This window comes from Microcebus murinus, chromosome 5, assembly GCF_040939455.1.
Source record: "Microcebus murinus isolate Inina chromosome 5, M.murinus_Inina_mat1.0, whole genome shotgun sequence".
Classification (NCBI taxonomy): Eukaryota; Metazoa; Chordata; class Mammalia; order Primates; family Cheirogaleidae; genus Microcebus; species Microcebus murinus.
Genome location: NC_134108.1, coordinates 42150629 through 42175438, shown reverse-complemented (window position 1 = coordinate 42175438; position 24810 = coordinate 42150629). Strand labels below are relative to the sequence as shown.

Below are 24810 nucleotides of genomic sequence, written 5' to 3'. Positions count from 1 at the left end.
GAACTAAAGCTAAGCTTTGGAATAAGGTCCTTCTTTCACGTGCCATGTGTGCACACCGTACCTCCATACGGATGAGTCCTGTAACTGGGACTTGGAGGAGAATGAAGCTGCAGCTGGGCTGTGAAGATCCAAACCACCCGGAAAACGTACTCAGTGAAGGGGTGCAGGGGCTCTGCCACGTACGAGGGCTTGGACACGGTCTAGATCAACGAGAGACCAACACTCGGCATTGGCAAAATCACCACCACACATTGTGACGTAAGAGCACAGATGAATTTGTAGAAGGTGGATGGCCTTTTGGACACTGGGCCACCCAGGGCCTGCCAGGCCCGATGAAATAGAAGCCCAGAGCTTAGAGCTGAGCCATCTGGATATCATCCTGCATAACTGACTCAGAAATTCTCTCCTTTTTCAAAAAAGCAAAATTATGTGTTCAATTATTTGGCACTTACCTCAAAGATTGACTTAAATTTTTCCATGTTCACATACTTAGTGTCTTGGGACTATTTTTAATGAATCTTATGCTTTCCTAGAAGGTATAATCCTGGGTGACCGCCCTAGGCAGCACTTCTAAATTGGACCAACCCCTGTGAGAACCTTCCTCCCTCCCTCCATGCTACCTGGAATCCCTTTAGCTGGGATGGACAGATAATGGCCGACAGGATGAGTGGTTCCATGGTGCTGTGCTGAAGGAATATACGCATATGTCCAGTATTATATTTTCCTCATAAAATAAAGGGTTTCACATAGCATGTTACAGAGTAGCAGAGATTAAAGTCTAAAGTCCATCTAATCCAACCACTCATTTTATGCTTGAATCTTTTTTAGAATGCCCCCTTTTTTTTTCTGGAAGCAGGGTCTTGCTCTGTCACCTGGGCTAGAGTGCAAAGGCATCACCATAGCTCGCTGCAACCTCATACTCCTGGCTGCAAGCAATCCTTCTACCTCAGCCTCCCAAGTAGCTGGGATTACAGGCATGCGCCACCATGCCCAGCTATTTTTTTTTTTTTTTTTTTTTTGGTAGAGATGAGGTCTTGCTCTTGCTGAGGCTGGTTTTCAACTCCTGGCCTCCAGCAATCCTCCTGCCTTGGCCTCCCAAAGTGCTGGGATTACAGGTGTGAGCGCTAGAATGCCTATAATTATACATAGTAATTGGGCACTTTTAAAGGTTTGAGGGGGGAAAAGGCTGTATTTAGGTACAAACATAGCTTTTCATACCTCGGTGTAAGTCCAGCTTCCCAGAAGTTGTGTGTATTTCCACTGAATGATGTATTTCACTCCAGAGATGTTGGTGGATTTCCATCGTAATGTCACACTATGGCTTCCAATGGAAGAAGCAAAGGGCGCAGTGGGGAGATCTGCATTTTCTGGGGAGAAAACAAGATTTCACTCACTATGCACTCCTGTCCACCAAAGCAGGAGAGAGTGTACCTGTTTAGGACTCTCAGCTTTCGCTTGCTACAGCTGCATCTTGCCACAGTAACTCACCTGTATGATGAATGACATACATATTCAATTGATTTATTTTTAAAAATCAATCTGGTGGGTTTTTCCCCACAGAATTCACTGTTATCTTTAAACATAGTCTTTTCCTTTCTACAAACGGATGGCACAGAGGGTTCTGAGCTGGCCAGTTTTCTCTTACAATACCCTGCCCTTACATGCGAGGGGGGCAGGTGCCAAGAGCATGTCTGAAGCACAACAGAACCATTCATTGCCCCAGGACACAACCCCAAGATATTGTTGAAAGTTTATACTATAATTCTGCTGCAACTGCCCATCTTGTCAACAAATTTTTGTGTATATACAGAGCAAGGACTCTGTCCAGTTGTTTTGCATTGGAAAACATTTCACAACTTCTAAACATTAGAGACATTACAATTGGCGGCACACATTTATTGGGTGCCACTTGCCAGGCACTATATTAGGGGTGAGATTTCTGAATGATTTGTACCACTGGGATGCAATTATTTTACTTTACTTTTTCTATTTTGCCAAAATGGTGAATAATTTAATGCTTCAGCTTTCTTTTATAGAAAAATAAATCACCACTCTGGTTTAGAAATCATGGTAAATTTGGTAGGGAGCTTAAAACGGTTAAATATAAACTCCTAGAACTTCACTCTTTCTGGTTAAAAGAAAATGGACACAATTCTCATCACTGCAGATATCAGATATGAACTAATTAAAGTCCATACTCTGGGATCCAGGAAATTTAAAAGCCATTGTCATCTAAAGACCTAGTACACAGAGAGGCCTAGCATAACCCTTCTCTGCTGATTCTTCTATTATGGTTCATTTTTGGCTATTATAACTGCATAAGCAAAGCACAGCTCCTCATTTCCTCCTTTTATGGTGTGAGATTCTCAGTAGCAGGAATTGGAATATGCTGTGGACACCCTAAAAAGGAGTCCAATGACGGAGTTGTCAGCAGAGTGAGGAACGATAACCGGGAGGCATCAGAAATGATGTAAGTTGAGAACTGGGCAGAACTGGTCGGAGTTATATAAGTACAAGTAAATGTAAATTTCATAGCTAAATATAGACATACGTTTCAAAGCCATAGTGATGAATATTAAAAACAGAGCTAAAGTAGTTTTATTCTAAAATATCAAGGCAAGAGTGAGCCCAGTGAGAAAGAGAAGCTGCACTGAGCTACCTGTACTTTCAGTACATGGCAGAGGAGGCAAGAAAAGGCTCTACAGTCAGACAGCTGGGTTATAATTCTCTACATCTTTACTAGCTATGCAGCCCCAGGAAAGTATTTAAACTTCATGCCTCGATTTTTCTCATCTGTAAAATGAGGTTAATAACATTAATAGTATTTATACCTCTGAAAACAAAAGGAACTAATACTTATAATTAATGAGAAAAGTGCCCGACTCTAAATGTCTGATAAAAAATTTATATTTATTTTTAAAAATTATTAGTTATTATCATTTCTAACCATGTGGAAAGGGTCATGGAGGGTATCTAACATTAAACAATATGGCAGACCCACAGATAAATATACCAGGTGCCCCATGTGTTAAAGACAAACAGAGCCTTAGGTGCATGGGCAAAAAGATTCATTATAACAGACTACAGATCTGGTCTGTAAGCACACATGCCTGCATTTGGACTTGGTACATCTCATTCGTTAGTAGTACATAGGCATTGATCCATAGCCAATGAGAAATTTAAGATAAACCCTTGATTCTGCTTGTATTCTAACAGAATTATATAATTAAATTGGTAGGATAATTTTAGAATATAAGAAAAGAGTGTAAATCAAAGATTTCCAGCATCATCAGTTCTGGTGTCCTTAGTTTCTCTAATTTTTTTCATGGTTCCTTGGACCAAAAGTATTACCTAACAGTTCCATTTATTAAGGGTTATAATTTAATAAGATGTATACCAAAAAAAATTAGTAGCTACTTGAAAAATGCATAAATTTAAAGATAAAAATCATATATTCATTTCATTCTTAAATAAACAGGATGCCTACTAATTGCATACTAATGGGATTTGTGTGCCTGCTATGCACTGCACAACTTCTCCACTCCTGTAATGAGACTTGGCATCATCATCCTCCTTTCTTGTTCCATGTCAAGTTTCTCGTGGTACTTGCTTGTAATCACAGCAATTACAAAAACAAAAAATACAGCAGCACTGCAAAGGTATGATACCATGGAGAGAAATGTAAGTAGCACGATCTATTGTTTACACCGTGAACTGCCTCCAACTGGTAGATCCAACCATGTCCAATAGATGTCGACTATCCCTGAGTTTCCCTAAAGCATTTAAAATACCCCATATCTCCCTGTGAGGTTGCTGTGATGCCCTGGAGCACATTGGTGCACAGTTCGTAAACCACAAAATATAAATTTTATCCATAGCTAACCCCTGCAACATAGAAGAAAAAAATATAATATCACTACCTCTCTATGGAAATGTCAAGGAGCATTTGTGGGGCACTAAAGGGCAGAAGCAAGTCAGGACAGCAAACTGAGCTCCTCCTTCCACTTTCCATCAGCCAATAAGAGCAAGGAGCAAGGCATGGAAAGAAGGACTACAACGTATGGAAAAGCCAAGTGTCTCCCAGTCTGAAGGGAACTATTTCTTGGTGGGAGGAGACCCTAAGGAGTTCTAGAAAAGATATCTGCTAACATCCAGACTATGGCTTGTCTAAGCGTTGGCCCTTAGAAACCCCTGGAAAACTAACACAATAGGGCAAAGCCACTTAGACATGCCCTACCTACTCTGAAATCAGGCAGAGGGAGCTGACATATACCAAGGTCCTCTATGTACTCAAAATCTAACACTGAGAAGTATAGCTTCTACACATTTAACAAATTTCTAGAGCCTCTGGGGGGGCCATGCATATAGCAGGCACTCTATTGAATAACTGATGGTTGAGTAATGAAATGCACATTAAGTGAAATATTCCTATACTTTCAGCTCCTTGAAACAGTGGCATTCCCTGACACTATCTGCTCAGGAAGTATGTTTGTCTCTCATTAAGTTAGAAATAATTGCAACTACTGAACTTGAGGACAAAATCTGGTTCTAAATATCAGTCATGTCCCACGTTTTCTCATTTTTGCTCTGAAAGAGGAGTCATGCTTAGTCTTTTTCAGAATTGCCTCCATGTTTGAAATTATTGAATTTTCTCTTTAAATATATGTTTTTTGATCTTACTGAGATGCAGACGTCTAGGTACTTTAAGAGGTGTTTTGTTATCCCAAGAATGGTGTAGAGACATGTAATAACAGCCACATGTGCCTTCTTACCTAGTACTTCTTCTTCATAGGCCCCTTCCGCGCTGCTGCAGCCGATCTCGCAGGACTCTCGCTGTGGAAGACAGGTAGCATACCAGTCAACACGGCCTTGCTTCTAGTCTCCCTGGTAAGTTTCAACTAAATTTTGAAAGCTGAATGCCTGATATACAAGAATATCTTTATCAACTATGTCAAGCGTAATACTTTAGGTTCCCACTTGCTAGTGAGATTAGACCAGCACTTCCCAAACTTTTTTTGATCGTGCTCCATAGCAAAAAGTAATTTCACAAAGCAACTTCGTATACACATACATATTGAAAAAAATATATATTTAATACTTACCTCCCCCCCAGATTTTTAGCAGTTTCATTGATATATTTTCGAATGTCCTAAAACTCACCCATTTAAAGCACACAGGTCAGTGGCTTTTAGTATATTCACTGAGTTCTGTAATAATAACACAATCTAATTTCAGAACAATTTCATCATCCCCAAAAGAACCCTGTACCTGTGAGGTGTTCTTATATGCTTGATTTTACTCCATTCTATTCTGTTTCATTTGGTTTAATGTGACTCTTGATTCACTGAATTGATTTTATGACCCTCTAGTGGGTCACAGCCCTCAGTTTGAAAAAACACTTAGCTCAACAGTGCAATTATATGTTTGCATCTTAGTCAAAGTTCTGATGAGCTAAAAACTTAAAACTCTAGCCTAAAATGATGCTTAGAGATTACCTAAGTTTTTTGTATATCCATGCCTTCCTTAGAGTATTAAAAGTTGACTACAAATTTTTATAGTAGGTAAACATTTAATGGTTATCTTAATACCAGTGTTGAATTTTAAGATATGAAAGCCTAATGATGATTAACATTTTTTTTTGATGATTAACATTTTATCTCATTAAAGGAAAACAGAGTACACAATTTGATAATTGAAACACAAATTTCCTGCAACTCTTAATATATGTATCAACATTAGCTACAAAACATACACACACCTGGAGAAAATGCACACATTGTAAAACTACAACACAATCATGATCCATCTTCCTGTTCTCTTTCAGTTTATAATTCTAATACTTAAGACAACATGCTATTGTTTCTCACGATAATAGTAAAAACCATGGCACAATACATGTGCCTTAAAAAGGTGGGCTGTAGCTAGCAAATACTAACTGTCCAATGTTTGATCTGTGCTCTAAGAGGAACTGACACCTGATAAGCCCAGGTTTGCTTAGTTAAGGATTAATTTAAATACTTCAGTTTGTGCTCAGGATTATTTAACTTAAAGTTTTATACACTTTTCACATCCTTTTTGTAAATTTCAGTAAAGTATATTCAACATATTCATTAAGTACAAAGAATAAACAAAGTGACAGCAAAATTATAATATAATATAAATCTTTTTTCAAGAAAACTGAGGGGCCAGGTGCAGTGGCTCATGCCTATGATCCTAGCACTCTGGGAGGCCCAGGCGGGAGGATCGCTTGAGCTCAGAAGTTTGAAACCAGCCTGGGCAAGAGCGAGACCCCATCTCTAAAATTAAAACCAAACAACAACAACAACAAAAACTGAGGAAGAAAAAAAGGAGATATGTTTGGAAATACAGCTAATCCTGATAATCAGGGGAAATTGTGGCCCTATTTTTCTTGGATTTTTTTCAGGGAAAATATGTAATAAAATTCCCATTATCTGAGAGTTTAAATATTATCTCAAGTAGAAACAAAGCTATCAGCTAATTTTTCCTTCTCTCTCTGTCTCTCTCTCTCTTTCCCACCCATGGAGCCAATTCAACATTAGACTTCCAGCAAATTAACCAATGCTTCTCAAGCTCCCATTGCCTAGAGAGAAAGCAGAAGTGGCTGGATTCAAGAAGTTCACGGAATCTGAGCCTTAAGCGCCTGGATGGGACATTCTTACTGCATGTTACAGGTTACTGAGCTGCTGTTCCCACTGTGGAGGCCAAGTTTACTCTTCCCAGGGCTACACCAGCCGCTGCCTCTGTTCCCACTTATACTCCTATCTATCTATCCCATCACTGGTGGACCACCCTTACTGTTCCTTGCTTTTCCAGATTGGCACATGTGATACCAGTGGCTTATAGAACTTCTGTAACATAAGGAAGACATACCCATAATCCTCCATATGAATTATGACACTGTTTCCTTAAAAATCATTCATTCATTCCAGAATATTTGAACATTTGGCCTTTTATATGCCAAGCACTGTTTTAGGTCTTAAGAATATGGCAGTGAGCAAGAAAGGTAAGTTCCCTGACTTCATGAAATTTACATTCTCTTAAAAAGGGATAGATGATAACTAAGGGACAAACCTTTTTTTAAGTTCTGATAATGAAAATTGCTAGGAAAAAAATAAAATGAGTCAAAAACACAGAGCGTGACTAGGAAGGAAGGTGATTTCCTTTATCAGAGTGATCAGGAAGAACTGTGCAAAGGCGATTCTCAAGCCAAGACTTGAGTCATGAGAAGGAGCTGGGCTTGCAAAGATCTGGGCAAGAGCAGAAGCAATGGCAGGACGAAAGCCTTGAGGCAAGCGTGTGCCTCCTATGCCAAGGAAGAGGACCAGGCCAGAGTGGCCAGCACAAAAACGAAGGGGATGGTGCAAGATGAGGTCAGACAGGGACACAGTAGAACTGGCACACCTTTGTGGTTTGTAATTTTTTCCAAACAGCAATAAGCCATGAAAAGGTTTTTAGAAATTATAAGATCTATACTTGATCTTAGTCAGAAGGCCAAGATGTTCTCTCTATAAAAAAGACATCTGCACTAGAATGTTTATAGCAACACAATTCACAATTGCAAAGATGTGGAAACACTCCAAGTGCCCAATACATGAGTGGATTAATAAAATGTGGTATATGTATACCATGGAGTACTATTCAGCCATAAAAAATAGTGATCTAGCATCTCTTATATTATCCTGGATGGAGCTGGAGCCCATTCTTCTAAGTGAAGTATCACAAGAATGGAAAAATAAGTACCACATGTACTCACCATCAAACTGGTATGAATTGATCAACACTTATGTGCACATATAGTAGTAATATTCACCAGGTTTCAGGCAGGTGGGAGGAGGGAAGAGGGGATGGGTAAACTCACACCTAAAGGATGTGGTGCATGCAGTCTGTGGGATGGGCACACTTGTAGCTCTGACTCGGGCAATACAAAGGCAATTTATGTAATCAAAGTATTTGTACCCCCGTAATATTCTGAAATTTTTTTTAAAAAAGATAAGATCTAACTTGTGATTTAAACTATCACAAATAAGTCACCTCACTTGCTATCATAATTTTCCAAGTTATATTTTGCTAAGCTATCACTTTCAAGACTATTTCCTCCAGGGAATACAAATTGCAAAAATCCCAAGCTCTCTAGGTTGAAATATTAATGATTAAAGGTTTGATTAATCAATGATCAATAATTTGATTTCCTAAAGGTGTGGACAACTGAGTTAAAATATATATCTCTACATCTTCTATATTGCATGTGTTCCTATTCAGTTCTACTTTATTTAAAGTACAACAATATAAAGAGAATAGAACAATTATGTAAGTTATAACACTGTAAGATTCACATTATAGTAGCATAGACAACTGGGCAGCATAATGATTAATAAGGAGCTAGTACATTACAAACCCCAGGCTGGGCTGCTTCAGTGCTCTCAAGACTTTCTCTCTCCTAGGTTTTTCTGACACTGGCATAATCCTCCCAGGGACTGTTCTTTGGGAGAAATTTTGCTTTAATTACATAAAGAGGTTCTCAAGGTTTGTTTGTTTTTTAAATCTCAATCAGGAGATACTTTTAATTGTCTATTTATATATGGGGTGAGTTTTCCCCTCTATTGTGTCTTTTCTTAGCCAATTCCCACCTCCACCCACTCCCAAGGAGAATCACTCAGATACAAAATAACTAACCACTGACTAATGAGAAAATATTCCAATATAATATTTTTTTTCATTTTTGTTCTCTATTAAGGGGGAATTTTTCTGTTTAATAATTGATGAAAAATTATAGTCCTTTCCCAGGCGGGATAAGATCATTCTTCTCACTGATTTCAAGGGTGTTTAAATAGAATACAACATAGGTTTAAAAATAAGAAACAATGTAGCTTCTTCATATCACCTATTGTCAAATAACCTTATTCTGAGAGAAGGAAATCTAGGAAGGGTAATCTTAGTTGAAGAAGACTAAGTAGGGAAAGATCAAAATCTCAAGGTCTTTCTGAAGGAGAGGAGGAAATCAGTGCAGCAGAGACAGACTGAGCAGACCGTGCGGAGACCTGGGCAGGGCAGCCAAAGGCAGCATGAGAAGTCACTTATTGTCAAAGGGGTGGAGGGTGGCTATGTTTCAAAATGTTGTTGAATAAGAAATAAAATTGCAATCAAAGGGTTCTCTTTTAATGCACTATGTTTAATGATAGAGCACGATATACCATGTGGGGAAGAAAATGGTATCAGCAGAGGTATCCCTACATGTGCCCCTTCCTTTCCCCCCTCCTCTGCTGCTCCTTCCCCAGCCTCCAGGAACTATAACCTTCCAAACCAGATTAGAGTAATATATATGTAGATTTGTGAGCATGTGTGTATACATATACATACATTAATTTTTATATATTAATACATTATGTATATATACATAGATACACAAAGCATAGTAAATATTTGCACCAAAAATGGAATTTCTATATGTAGAGTCATTTTTATATGTAGAGTAATAACACTCCCAGGAAGAATGTCTCTGTGAACTGAGAATACCTCAGTTTTCTTCATTCTTATTTTAATAGCTTTTTAAAGATGAGAGAGAAAGATATGTGATTCAAGACATCTTTTTTGTGATTGCCAACTCACCTCACAAACGGTGGCATAGGTATCGTTCTGCATAGAAAAAAAAGAGCACAATAAAACGACTTAAAATCTTGAAAGTTTTAAAGAATTTCAGTGATGCTTAGCTGTACATTTCATCCAAATTAATTTCTTGTCCTACCATTGATAAACAACCAACAAAAAAACAAAAGTGAGGGAGCCTAGAGCTGGGCCTTCTGTCTAGGGAGACTACTGTATGAACAACTCTAGAAATTACGTTGTTTGCATCACTGGAAAAAATGTAAAGCATGATGTGAGGTAATCTGTGATGGATCAGGTTAGAGAGTGAAGGAGTGTTTGCAGATACCCAAGGGAGACAGAACTGGAAATGAAAATCACCAACAGCTCTGGCTAACACAGCCCAGCAGATTCCTCTGTCCAAACTGGTCCCTCCACCATCCACACCACTTCCTTGATTGTTGCCTGGAAACAAATGGTGCTTCCCATTCATTCCCCAGCAAATGCTGACTGAGCAGCTGCTACGCCCCCATGCTGTGCCCAGTGGAAGAGATACCATCTGAAAAAGACAGAGAGCTGCCTGCCCTGGTAGGACTTACCTGTTGGAGTAAAATATATTAAACACATAACTAGACAAATAATTGTTTAAGGTGCAATTTTTGAAAAAGACATAATAGCTACTAACTCTAGGTAACATATGCTCCACCTTTTGACAACTTCCATTCTGTGAGACATGTAGCCACAAAGGTGAGGGTGGGCACAGTTACCTTCTGTAACAGAGGTCTGCAAAAACACACTACGTAAGAAAAACTGTGAGGACCACATATAAGGAAAGATTAATGGCCTTAGTTAAATCTTGATGAATAATTTGAGTCACTAATAGAAAATGACATAAGGATTCCCCAAGATTACCACAATTCTTACTGATTTAACCTATGACATGAACAACCTGAAAAAAGCAACACACTTTTAAATGACAAAATTCATATCCATAAGATCAGAGCAGTTACAGAGTATCAGACACTATACTTGGAAGGGAGATCCTATTATTATCCTAATTTATTGATGAGGAAAGTAAAGTACCAAGGGATTAAGCAAATTACACACTAAGTGGTAAACCCAGAGTAAATTAAAAATGAAAAATAAAGTATCTGAGGATGTATTTCCTACATAAAGTGGAGTAAACCAGATGCTTGTGACCTCTGAATTGAATTGCTACAACGTTCCCTGCATGGAAACTTAGAACATGACCTAGGGACCTGCTATCCAATATGCGATCTGGAGCCCACCAGCATCGAATCACTTGAGAACTTGTTACAAGTGCAGAATCTCAGGTCCCACTCAAGACCTACTGAATCAGAATCTGCATTTGAACAAGATCCCAGACAATTGCACATTAAGATTTGAGAAGTGCAGGTCTAGGAAATTTAACAAATATTCAAAAGGCTTTTATAGTTTTAGAGCAATTGGATATCTCTGGGCATCCTGGGTTCCACGATTCACATTAACCTTCCTTGACCTCTAGTTGCATGAACAATGTTAATCTCAGTTTCTTTTCCATTACTACTTATTACTCAGGCTATCATATTTTCCCCTTACAGTCAGGCAAACTAAATTGAAAACCAATGGACATGCAAGTAGGACTCCTCTTAGACAAATTTTCTCTGGAGGGGAAACATCAGTATCAAAACAGAAACATAATTAATACTTACACACTTTAAAGCACAATTCTCCTGATCTACAGAGTTCCAAAAATGACATCCTTGAATGCACTGCAAGAGATATTAACAAACAATGGTGACTGAAGAAAATGACTCTTTCTTGTCACTTGAAAATGCAACACAGTAACAAAAAGTATCACCTTGTGTTTTAGAAATAGAAATCTACCAAGGAAGCCAAGGCCTCCAAAGCATCAGGACCTTTGGGATTCTAAGCTGAGCTGTGCTGTCTACAGACAGAGCAGGGCTTGCTGCGGCTCACTGCAGGGCAGCAGGGTTGCTGAGTAGAGTTAAGCCCTGGGTGGCAGACCTAGAATCCAGAGAACCCCCAATCTTCAGGGAACACGTTGCCCACTGGGTAGCTGGCAACAGAGAAGTTCAAAACAGCATGGTATAATATGTATCCTGGGTCCACAAGGTGTCCTCATACAACAAGCAAAACTCACAACTGGGCACTGGACCAGATGGTAGCGTGTCGAAACCTAAATGGGTAGACAGTTTGGGGAGTGTGCTGCCTGCTAGCCGGCTTTCAGCCCTCAGCTCCCCTGACAGTGTTCTCCCAAAGCTGCCCTGACCTGCTGTGGGCCAGATTTGACACCTTTCTCCTTACCTTACTTGATTTCTTTGTGCCTGTGACTGTGTTGACCGTTTCTTCCACAGGCCACAGCGGCACCTGGATCCCTTTCTCCTTCCTCCCAGTTCCTGCTCAATCTCCTTTGCTGTCTCTCCACCCCTTTTATGTCTGTGTCCTATCCTCTCACTTTTTCTCTTCTGACTGTTCAAGTTCTCCCCGAGTGAGTTCATCCGCTACCTCAGCTTCAGCTGTCATCGGTGGCCACAACCCAGAAATGTGTGACTGCAGCTGAGGCTCCTTCCTGAGCTCCACACCAGATGTCCACTTGCTCATTAGACATCTCCAGTGAAGTCCCTACAAGCACTTCAAATTCAGCATGTGAACCTAGTAGTTCCTCATTTTCCACCCTCGGATTTACTTTCTCCTGTGTTTCCCGTTAACATGCTACAATCTTCTGAGTTGCTCAAGCTGGGAACCAGGGCACCTTCTCCCTCTCTCATCCCCTCCCCCTCCCGTCACCAAGTCCAATCGACTCACCTTGTCATTAACTAACATCCGTCTGAGTTCCTCACTCACTGCCCCTCATTTTCTGTTCTGCCCTTTACCACTTACCGACAGCCTCGAGAAGGACCCCTCTGGTTTCCACATTTGGAGTAATCTTTTCAAAACAAAAACTGGTCGGTCACACCTTTCTCTTTTCTAAAACTCTATATACCTCTATCATCTTGTGGATTGAGACCAAGTTATCAAGCATGGCATACAGAGTTCTTCATGATCTGGCCCCACTTCCCCACTCTCCACACATGTGCCCCATTTTCCAAGCAAGCAGAAATACTCTCACTTTCCTGAACAAGTTAGGCTACTTCATGCACCTTTGTGTCTTGACACAAAGGGCCCTCTGACTGGTATATCTTTTCCCTCTAGTCATTCTAGAAAACTCTTCCTCGTTCTAGTTTTAGTGTGAATGCCTTGCAGAAAGGTACGGTGCTTTTTTACTCTTGTATGTTCTCTTTTACCCTACACCACTATTCTGGTTTTCTTTTTTTTTCTTCTTCTTCTTCTTTTTTTTCCTCTTTACTTTCTCTTTATTCTGGTTTTCATGATGCTATCTGGCCACAGTTTTATGGATGTGTCTGTCTCTCTTGTTTTAACTATGCATTCCAAAAGGTTGACAGTCCTTTTAAACAGAGATCCTATCTTACTCATTCTTAAATGAGTAAATGTCTAGTGCCTAGCAGAGGGCCTTGTTCATAGTTACACTTTGAGTCACTAAACACTTCTTGAATGAGTATATGTGCAGAAAAGTAATAAAACCATAAACTGTAATTGTTAGAAGAAACATTAGTGACTATCTCAGATAACCTATAATAAGTCTAAATCTCAGAAATATTAGGTAGTTTGTCCAAAGCCATACAGCTATGGAGAGTCAAAAATCACAGACTTAAATTAGCTCCTGTGCTGCTTCCAGCTCAACACACTTCATTTTTAAATAAATTCTACAGTTCAAACTTCTTACTATTGTCAGTTGACTTTCTTCCAGCAAAGACAAATAAATGAAACCTTACTTAGTAATTATTCTTATTGCCATAAAACCTGACCATCGTCCCTTTTTTTTTATCAAAACAAACACTGTAAAATTCTTGACAATAGAAGCCATTACTCACCGGTTCACTCAGATTATATGGTGTGCCAATGTCGAGCTGCCTGCCCTAAAATGAAAAAGGAAACACCAACTATCAATATATTGGGTTCAGTGTAACTACCACAACTTTTAAATAAATAAAAAGCTTCCTAGATTTATGTTGCCTCCTCAGTGTTTTTTATCTATACAGGATGCAGTCAAATGTTTTAAAGTCATTAAATTTATCACAAAACCAGACAGAATGCCAGTGCAAGTCATAGATGTAATATCTAAGAATTCTGCAGAAACTACAAAGGTGGAAGCAAGGGCATGGCTATCAGGAATGGTTATAAACAAGGGAGACATGTTCACACAGAACTAAATAAACCTGTGCCATTTGTCAATTAATGAAGTCAAAGGAATCCTGGATTAGAAATGAATTGTGTTCAGCTTTTTCTTTTTTAAAATTACTCATTAAGAACAGAGAGAAAATACAAATTCTGAATGTCATATATAATAAAACATATGATTACTCTATTTCTCACATATTCACAAATTTTAAGATCTTTTTATTCTGGGATAAAATAAAAGAAATGGAAACTAAGTTTTAAGAAACCTTAAAATTACTTATCCTCTCCTTGGTCATAGTTTGAGTAGGGTCCTTTATAAACAGGAAGGTTCACAAAGGATGGCAATACCGAGCCTATGATAATCAGATAGGAACCCAGAGTGTTGCATGCATATGATCTAATATTCATAGATCCTGTGCTTTACTGACTGACTTAAAATTATGGGCAGAGGAGAACTAAGTGAATTTTTTTTTTTTTTTTTTTTTTTTGAGACAGAGTCTCGCTTTCTTGCCTAGGCTAGAGTGAGTGCCGTGGTGTCAGCCTAGCTCACAGCAACCTCAAACTCCTGGGCTCAAGCGATCCTCCTGCCTCAGCCTCCCAAGTAGCTGGGACTACAGGCACGAGCCACCATGCCTGGCTGATTTTTATATTATATATATTAGTTGGCCAATTAATTTCTTTCTATTTTTATGGTAGAGACGGGGTCTTGCTCAGGCTGGTTTTGAACTCCTGACCTTGAGCAATCCGCCCGCCTCGGCCTCCCAGAGTGCTAGGATTACAGGTGTGAGCCACCGCTAAGTGAATATTTTTAATAACTCTCATTGATGCTGGTCAGAATCTCCCCTCAAAGGTTTGCTGAATTTGAGCCATTGAATAGGAGAAGTGATTAATCCAGCAAGGGACGTGGCATCTATCCTTGGCTAACCAAGCACTACCAACACGGTATGTCCCAGGAGATGGTAGAAAACCTGAGGAGGGGTTGGGCAGTGGTTTAAGGATCTGTGTGGTCTTCTGAACAGCCTGTGCTCTTCAAGGGGCAGAGTGAAGCCCTCCCACACCAGGCTCACCGAGCTCTCTCTTCCTCCCATCCATTTTGCTCCTCACTCCATCCCTGCACCTAGAACAGTGCCTGATGGAAATGAGTGTTTAATATACACTAAAGGAATAAATCCACAAATTCAATTGGCATCCCACTTAAGGGTGCTCCAAAAGTCCTTTGGAAGCATCATCCAGTGGCCTAGCATTGTGGGGATTTACTCAAAAGTAATCAGACAGGCCAGGCGCGGTGGCTCACGCCTGTAATCCTAACACTCTGGGAGGCCGAGGCGGGCGGATTGCTCAAGGTCAGGAGTTCCAAACCAGCCTGAGCAAGAGCGAGACCCCGTCTCTACTATAAATAGAAAGAAATTAATTGGCCAACTAATATATAGAAAAAACTAGCCGGACATAGTGGCACATGCCTGTAGTCCCAGCTACTCAGGAGGCTGAGGCAGCAGGATTGCTTGAGCCCAGGAGTTTGAGGTTGCTGTGAGCTAGGCTGATGCCACAGCACTAACTCTAGCCTGGGCAACAAAGTGAGACCCTGTCTCAAAAAAAAAAGTAATCAGACATAGGAAGCAAAGAACAAATGTTGCCTTTCTTTTTTCTCATTTGATGTGTGAGCAAAGATTCCTTTATACTTCATTCCTGACCCTCTTACATTTGTAGAGAAAGAAGGATGCTTACATGATTTTGGTTTTAGATAGTATTTAGAAAGTAAGAACTATATCTTTTAGATTAATTTTGCAACCAACTGCTTCATAGTACTTTGTTCCCATGATTTTGTTCAAAATAAAGTTTTGATTCCCATTTATATGATCAAATCACAATCATATAAAATCAAGTGAAAGATAGTGAGTTCATAATTAAATTTTTTCAGTCCCTTCAAAAATGTACTTTAAATCATAAAATCAAAAGAGTGAACACTGGGTAGTCTTTGTGTTCCATTTTAAATAATATGACAACAGAGACATTTCTTGATGACCATAAAGGCACATTGTAACAATAATGAGTCCTTCTGATGGCACTTCTCAAGATTAAATTTGACAGGTTGAATAGAATACCAATCCAGTGGCCTTGCGCAAGGTAGCTTCAAGAGTCAAGTCTATTGGTTTCTGATGAAACAGATTTGGTCAACACCCTTCCCCAGTCTCCACTCTGTCTACCTTCCTCCTCATAGTCATCATAGCTAACATTTATGAAATTATTCCTGTGTTGCAGGCACTCTTATAGGTGTTTACACTAAATATCATTCAATCATCTCAACACCCCTATAAGGTAGTGCTATAATTAACCTCATTTTACAGCTGAGGCACAGGAAGGTTTAGTGATTTGCCTGAGTTAGGATTTAAGGGGACAGAAAGATTGCCTCCAGAGCCTGTGCTCTTAGCCAATGTCCATATGCCTTCCACAATCCGCACCAAATTCACATTTCTCACTTTGTTTTTTTATTATTCTTCAAAATATTAAAGGGGTACAAATGTTTTTGTTACACGGATTCATTTTATAATGCTAAAGTCGGGGCTGTTAGTGTGCCCATGACCAGGATAGTGTTCACCGCACCCAATAAGTAAGTTGTGTGTGTGTGTGTGTGTGTGTGTGTGTGTGTTTTGCGACAGAGTCTCACTTTGTTGCCCAGGCTAGAGTGAGTGCCGTGGCATCAGCCTAGCTCATAGCAACCTCAATCTCCTGGGCTCAATCGATCCTACTGCCTCAGCCTCCCAAGTAGCTGGGACTACAGGCATGTGCCACCACGCCCAGCTAATTTTTTATATATATATTTTTTAGTTAGTCAATTAATTTCTTTCTATTTTTGGTAGAGACAGGGTCTCGCTCAGGCTGGTTTCGAACTCCTGACCTCGAGTGATCCGCCCGCCTCGGCCTCCCAGAGTGCTAGGATTACAGGCGTGAGCCAGCGGGCCCAGCCAATAAGTAAGTTTGTATCTCCCTCCACCCTCCCCCCTTCTTGGTTTCCAATGTCCCTTACATCTCTTTATGCCTGTGTGTACCAAACATTTAGCTCTCAATTATTAGTGAGAACATGTGATATTTGTTTTTCCATTCCTGAGGTACTTCACTTAGGATAATGGTCTCCAGTTCTATCCAAGTTACTGCAAGAGACATTATTTCATTCCTTTTTATGACTAATATTCTGTGGTGTGTGTGTATGTGTGCATGTGTATATATATATATCTCACATTTCTTTATCCACTCATGAATTGATGGTCACTAAGGTAAATTCCATAGCTTTGCAATTGTGAATTACTGCGATGAACATTCGAGTACAGGTATCTTTCTGACAAAAATGACTTCTTTTCCTTTGAGTAGATACCCAGTAGTGGGACAGTTGGGTTGAATGATAAGTCTACTTTTAATTCTGTGAGGAATCTCCAAACTGTTTTCCATAGAAGTTGTACTAATTTACAGTTCCACTGATAGCATATAAGCATTCCTTTCTCTCTGCATCCATGCCAGCATCTACTGTTTTTTGACTTTTTAATATCTGACAGGGGATAGGTGGTATCTCATTGTGGTTTTAATTCACATTTCCAGGAGTTCAAGATCACCCTAAGCAAGACCAAGCCTGACCATCTCTACAAAATAAAAATAAAAATTTTAAAGAATTTTCATTTCCCTGATGAGTAATGATGTTGAACATTTTTTCATATGTTTGTTAGTCATTTGTATATTTTCTTTTGAAAACTTTTTGTTCATGTCTTTTGCCCACTTTTTGATGAGGTTGTTTGGTTTTTTTCTTGCAGATTCGTTTGAGTTCTTTGTAGATTCTGGATAGTATTCCTTTGTGTGATGTATAGATCGAGAATATTTTCTCCCACTCTGTAAACCTACCCATTTATTCTGTTTATTATTTTCTTTGCTCTGCAGATGCTTTTTGATTTAATTAAGTCCCATTTATTTATTTTTGCTCTTGTTATATTCCCTTTGGGATCTTAATCATAAATTCTTTGCCTATGCCTATGTCTAAAAGAATTTTTCCTATGTTTTCTTCTAGAATCTTTATGGTTTCATGCCTTAAATTTAAGTCTTTAATCCACAGAATTCATTTTTTATATGGTGAGAGATAGGGATCCTGTTTCATTCTTCTGCATGTGACTATCCAATGTTATCAGCACCACTTAATGAAAAGGGCATTCTTTCCCCAGTGTATGTTTTTGTCTGCTTTGTTGAAGATCAGTTGGTCATAGCTATATGGTTTTATTTCTGAGTTCTCTATTCTGTTCCATTGGTCTATGTCTCTACTTTTATACCAGTGTCATGCTGTTTTGTTTACTATACCTTGTAGTATAATTTGAAGTCACCACTTCTATTCAACATAGTACTAGAAATCCTAGCCAGAGCAATCAGGGAAGGGAAAGAAATAAAGGGCATCCAAATTGTAAAAGAGGAGGTCAAACTATCCATGTTTTCCAGTGATACGATCTTGTATCTAGAAAACCCTAAAGACTTCACCAAAAGTCTCCTAGAAGTGACAATAAATTCAGCAAAGCCTCAGGTTACAAAGTCAATGTACACAAATCAGTAGCATTTCTATACACTAATGACAGTCAAGCTGAGAGTAAAATCAAGGACTCAATACCATTTACAATAGCTACAAAGAAAATAAAATACTTAAGAATGTATTTAACCAAGGAGGTGAAAGATCTCTACAAGGAGAACTACAAAACACTGATGAAAGAAATCACAGATGACACAAACACGTGGAAAAACTTCTCTTGCTCTTGTACTGGAAGAATTAACATTGTTAAAATGTCCATAGTACCCAAAGTGATTTATAGATTCAATGCAATTCCCATCAAAATATCAACATCATGTTTTGCAGATCTAGAAAAAATAACCTAAGCTTCATTTGGAACCAAAAAATAACCTGAATAGCCAAAGCAATCTTAAGCAAAAGGAATAAATCTGGAGGCATCACATGACATTTCTCACTTTGAACTTTAAGCTCCAAACTGGTACCTCAGCCCAAACTGCTCAAGTTATCTACTTTGAAGAGATAAACCCAGTCCCAGATCTCAGACCCTCTTAACCTAACACCTACTTCTTGGCACAGGTTTTTCTATCCTACCCACCTCAGCCACAACTAATCTCATCCTTTACTTCCTACCCTAATAAATGAAACAGAGCAAAATGATCTGCATTTTAATCCCACATATGATATTGCTCCCATTGTGACTAATGTTTTAAAAGTTATTTGTGCTGTCTAAACTTAGTATTCTTATCTAAGACACAAGTAAGTTAATTATATTCATATATTTATTATATTTAATGTATAATCTTCTGTGAGGATTCAACTAAATGTATTAATTATTATAGTACAGTATAGGTGCTTAGAAATCTCTTATTAATATTATGTACCAACTTGCTATGAATTGCCTTTTACATACATATCTTTGGCTAGTTAAGCAATCATCTCAGGTAAATTTCTTGTATGGGGTTAAAGGTATATGCTCCCTTTTAATTTTGATATTTATTAAATTGATAGAAACCTATCAATTTACATCCCAACCAACAGTTCATAAAAGTGTCAGCTTATGCATACATTTTTCAACTATAAATGTTTTTGTCTTTGCCTGATAGAAGAAAAATTGATAATTTCTTTTTCCTCTGAAATTCTGTGGTTGCTGTGAGGTTGAACATCTATCACATGCTTTTTAGCCATTTATATTTTTTCTTTTTTGAAGTGGTGGTTCATGTTCTAAATTCATTTTATATGCTTTTTATGTATATCGGGGTTGGTAAAATTTTATTTATTACATGTAATGCTTTTTATCTACTTTTTGACTTTGTTTTTATTGCATTCTATTTATTGTCATAACAGTTAAAGTTTCTAAGTAATTCAATTGATTGATAATTTCATTTTAGGGAGTCTGAATTTTTTAATCAGCTTCTTAAGGCAATCTCAAGGGTTATAGAAACATTCACTTATAATTTCTTTTAATATTTTTATGAGGTAAACTCTTATTTATTTCATTTTTGTTATTTGTCTATTTATATTCAAATCATACCTTTTTTTAATACCTTCTGGAATTTATTTGAAACTGGTAGTGATGTAGGGATTTACTTTTTAATCTAAATGGATAGTGCCCCATTGGATGAAGTTGTCATCTTCATCATATTCCACACTCCTTTAAGTGCATGACTTTATTTCTGGATAATATTCTGTTTTACCAGTCAGTGTATTCTTGTACCAATCAAACTATACTAATTTCTGGATATTTTATAGAATTTTTGAATTATGGTTCATTCCATTACCTTGCTTTAATGTTATTATTGATATACAAGAAAGGTATTGATGTTTGTAAATTACTGTTTTATAAACAGGACAATTGGCTCCATGGCTTAGCTGGTTAAATCACCTGTCTGGTAAACAGGACAATATTCTGAACCCTATTGTTTCTAATAGCCTTTCAGTGGATTCCTTTGGAATTTTAGATGCAACCCAAAAGAAAAATGTATTGCCATCATCTTCTAATATTGAAAAACTATAATGCATCATATTTGTAATAGCTTTTAACAGTCTAGTGGTAGAAACCTTGACACTTCAACATGTTGTAACTTTGTTTAGGGCACTGATCACATAATTTAATTCTTTTGAATTCCCAATGCATCCACTACAGAGATGAATATACACAGATACCCAGGGAAATTTATTGAAATGAATTGATCACTTCTCAACACTTCTCAACTTCCTCAGTTGTTGGGATCTGTTACTCAAAGAAGGAGTTTTGTTGCCAAAGAAAATGGAGAAATTATGATCAAACAAAGCCTTTAAATATGCTATTGTGCTCTGTGAATCTACAAAAAGAGGGCATAGCAAAATGTGCTTCCACAAATCATTTGACCATGATTGTTTTTCCTTTTCATAAAAATTCTCACAATAGGGCCGGGCGCTGTGGCTCACGCCTGTAATCCTAGCTCTTGGGAGGCCGAGGCGGGCGGATTGCTCAAGGTCAGGAGTTCAAAACCAGCCTGAGCAAGAGCGAGACCCCGTCTCTACTATAAATAGAAAGAAATTAATTGGCCAACTGATATATATATAAAAAATTAGCCGGGCATGGTGGCGCATGCCTGTAGTCCCAGCTACTCGGGAGGCTGAGGCAGAAGGATCACTCGAGCTCAGGAGTTTGAGGTTGCTGTGAGCTCTGACGCCACGGCACTCACTCTAGCCTGGACAACAAAGCGAGACTCTGTCTCAAAAAAAAAAAAAAAAAAAAAAAAAAAAATTCTCACAATACTAGTGTTCTCAAGAACATTAAGTATTTGTCATTTTATGCAGCACATAGCATCTAGAATTCAAAAATATTAAGTCAGTTAATACATTCAACTAATACATGCAGATTCCTCAATCAATGTAAGATACTCATGCTCAAGCATAACACTATGATTTGTGCATTTGGGCCAGCAATTCTAACATTCTTTTTTACAACGCTCTTTGGTGAGTGTGTGTTTTTTAAAAAAAGATGTCAAAGAAGACCTTCACAGCAAATGTTCATGTTTTAAAAAATAGCACAGAAAATATAATAAACTCAGGCACTTTGCATAACCTCTCCCCTGATCCATGGCTGCATTCAATTGTTCATTCACCTCACTTTTGTCCCTCCAAGCCTGTGTGGGAGGCCCAGATAGGGAACATTTGTTACATCAGTGGTCAAATTGGCAGACCGTGTCTCTCCTGCAGTCACCACCACATCAGCTGTGCCTTTCTCTGTAGGTGGTGAACGGAAGGCAACTCAACAAAGGAACAAACTGTCTACTCCTACTGCCAAACTCTGACATCAAGGAGCCCACGCAAAAAGATAAGAATAAATAAAACTTGAATAAAATAAGAGACTGTAATATTGGAAACAAGCAAAATCAGTTTCAATAGTAGGGAAGTTTATAAATAAGTTATGGTAGAATACTCTAAACATATTAAAAATCCTACTTTCAGAAAAACATCAGAGAATAGGGGAAAACTCACAATATAACTTGAAAAATCTGGGTGCACAACTGTGTGTGTGTGTATGTGTATACATATATAAATATATACTAAAAATACTAAAAAATTCAATCAGAAGTTAAAAGGGGTAGAATTATAGGCCTTTTCTTTTACTCTTCTCTGTCTCTTTATCTTATAAATATTTCATAATAAATACATATTCTTACTATGATCACAAAAAATTTAAAATCTTTTTAGAAAAGAAAACATTTAGTAGTCCCATTCTTCCATTTTTAAGTTTGTATTACAACTGTAAAAAAAAAAAAAACAAAGCATATAATTATATATTAAAGACAATGAAGTCTTAGGCAAAGATTTATACAAAATACCAAACTCTTTAAAAAATGCCACTATCCCTAGTAAGTATAAGTAGTGTTTTAAACTACAGTTTAAATTAAACCAAAGTGTATAACATAAGTTTCTTTCTTAATATACCACAGAATTCTATCTCTAATACTTTAGCATAATAATGACTACTGTATTTGGTGCTATCATTTTCATTATTTGAAAATATATGACTATAGTGGCATATGTAAGCTGCTATTTCTTTTGTCTTCAGACAAAAGAAGAATGCATCTTTTCCTGTCTAGAGAGTATTTGGTTTTTAAAGTTGATTCAGTGACTCTTTTAAGCAAAAAGAGATGACACGATACATATACAAAAGGATAACACCCAGAAATGAAAAGGAAAACATCAATTTCCATATCAAAAGACTCGGTAATTAAAAATTGCAAATACACAGAAATAAAGGAATTTACAAATAATTCTTGCTTTTAGAATAAAATGTAGTTTTACATGACAACATGTATCTACTCCCTTGTTCATACAGCTCCCCATACAGCAATCCATCCACAATATAACTACTACTGTTAGTCTAGAACTAGAAGGCTTTACCCTGTGGCCAAATCTATTTCATGCTTCAAGACAAATATTAATGATTTTGTAATAAATGAGTTTAAATTGAAATGTTTTAAAGTGTGCAAAATTGATTCCATTGAAGCGTCCTTTACTCAATCCCTATGACCCTTCCCCAAAAAATCTATGACCAGATAACTTAAACAAATAACCTGCTCTATTTTCTGTAATTATAAGAGATCCTAACTTATTTCAGAAAAAATAATCTATGTTGACTTGCTACCATTTCTCATGAGAAAGCATCTCACAAAGAGAAATCGACTCTATCAGTTAAATTATAACAAGCTAAATCCTATATGTTTTAGTTCCTGAAACACAAATATTGGACCAGTGAAACTTACCAGGTTAGTTACACAAGACTTCAGGCAGTTGTTCAAAACTGTACACTGCCCCAGAGAAATCCATAGGCAGCCAAGAGTTGCAAAATTGACAAGTTTCAGATTAAGCCAGTAAACGTTCTTCATCACTTCACCAATGGCAGAGTTTCAGATGGCCGGTCTTCTAATTTTCTCCATTTTGCTATATTAATTCTCTGGGCTTCATCTCTTCAATTGAAAGAGTAGTTAATGGCTCTTTTGTCGTTTTTGTTTTGAGGTGTTAGAATTTCTTTGCCTTTTGAGATAATATTTGCACCTTTTAGTTTAGACCTTTGAATACTTGAAAGCTTAACATTCACATAACAGCTATTTCATAACTTAGCTTCCTTTTACTCCCATAAAAAAACTCACCCACTGACTAAAGGTTAGATCTCAGAAGAGCACTTTCCGTGGAAGGTATACAAAGTAGAAAACACAAATGCACTTCAGCAAGTGTGTGACACATGCACAGTCTGAAACTGGAAGGTTTAAGTGGATCCTCCACCGCTTTGCTTCTTTGAGGTCCGTCCACCGCTATAGGAAATTGGATTTTAACTACCTATGCTATAGCAAACAGTAGCACTATTACAATAAAGAATTATCGAAAAAATAGAAGCACCTAAATCAAGCAATGCAACAGAGAGGGAAAACAGAAACCTTTGAAATCAAATATCTATTTTAAATTAAAGAGCAAACAAAACTGAAATTAACAGACAAATACTCTAAGGGTGAGTTAAAGACAAGGAAGTTTGTTAGAGCACTCTGAGAACTTTACTACATATTAACTAAAATACTACCTTATCTGGTCTATTGAGACAGAGCGCTGAAACTAGCCACCAGAAACCTAAGATATGTACAAGTGTAGTTGCCTTGAGGAGGGAACATTGCACAGAATTTTAATTAGCCTAACATCAAGATAAAGTTAAGCCGAACCCTAATATAAGAATTTGAAATCTACAAGGTACAGAAAAGAGTTGTTCTGGATAGCTATTTTTTAGATTGCTGAGGGTTAACTCTTTAAGGCCAGATATTTTTGTAGTAGTGCTCTTTTTAATGGCAATCTAAAGTGCCAAATAAACTTCCTTGTTTTCTTAAATAAATTATGCCAAATGTAATGTGGCCTTTTCTTAATTACATTAGCTTCTCATTGAGAGCAGCACATACATGAAATTTTGTTTTGAACTAAACATCTGTTAGTAAATGTTGACAAAACTGATGTATGACATACAGAATTGACCTCTAAGATGTTTCTTCTGGAAAAAAGTTTCTGCTGTCCACCTGTTCTCTGGTCATTTTCTGCATTTTCAGGAATGTATTAAATAGATTAAAAACATACAGCTACTGTATTTCTTGGTCAGAGGAATGTAGCCATCTTTCCACAAAATGCACTTTTCTTTTTTTTTTTTTTTTGAGTCAGAGTCTCACTCTGTTGCCCAAGCTAGAGTGCCGTGGTGTCAGCCTAGCTCACAGCAACCTCAAACGCCTGGACTCAAGCAATCCTCCTGCCTCAGCCTCCCGAGTAGCTGGGACTACCGGCATATCCAGCTAATTTTTTTCTATATATATTTATTTTAGTTGGCCAATTAATTTATTTGTATTCATAGTAGAGACAGGGTCTCGCTCTTGCTCAGGCTGGTT

The 24810-nt window shown here is 37.8% G+C and overlaps 1 protein-coding gene across 1 annotated transcript in view; it reads right to left on the bottom strand.

The window, feature by feature from the left end:
* Positions 1-23817, bottom strand: part of ROS1 (ROS proto-oncogene 1, receptor tyrosine kinase) — a 112753-nt gene extending 88936 nt beyond the window's left edge. Inside the window, 6 exon segments of the mRNA XM_076003030.1 lie at positions 62-200; positions 1219-1367; positions 4773-4833; positions 11313-11372; positions 13557-13601; positions 23158-23817. Coding sequence (XP_075859145.1) covers positions 62-200; positions 1219-1367; positions 4773-4833; positions 11313-11372; positions 13557-13601; positions 23158-23280 — 577 coding nt within the window. The 5' untranslated portion in view covers positions 23281-23817.
* Positions 23818-24810: the final 993 nt, after the last annotated feature.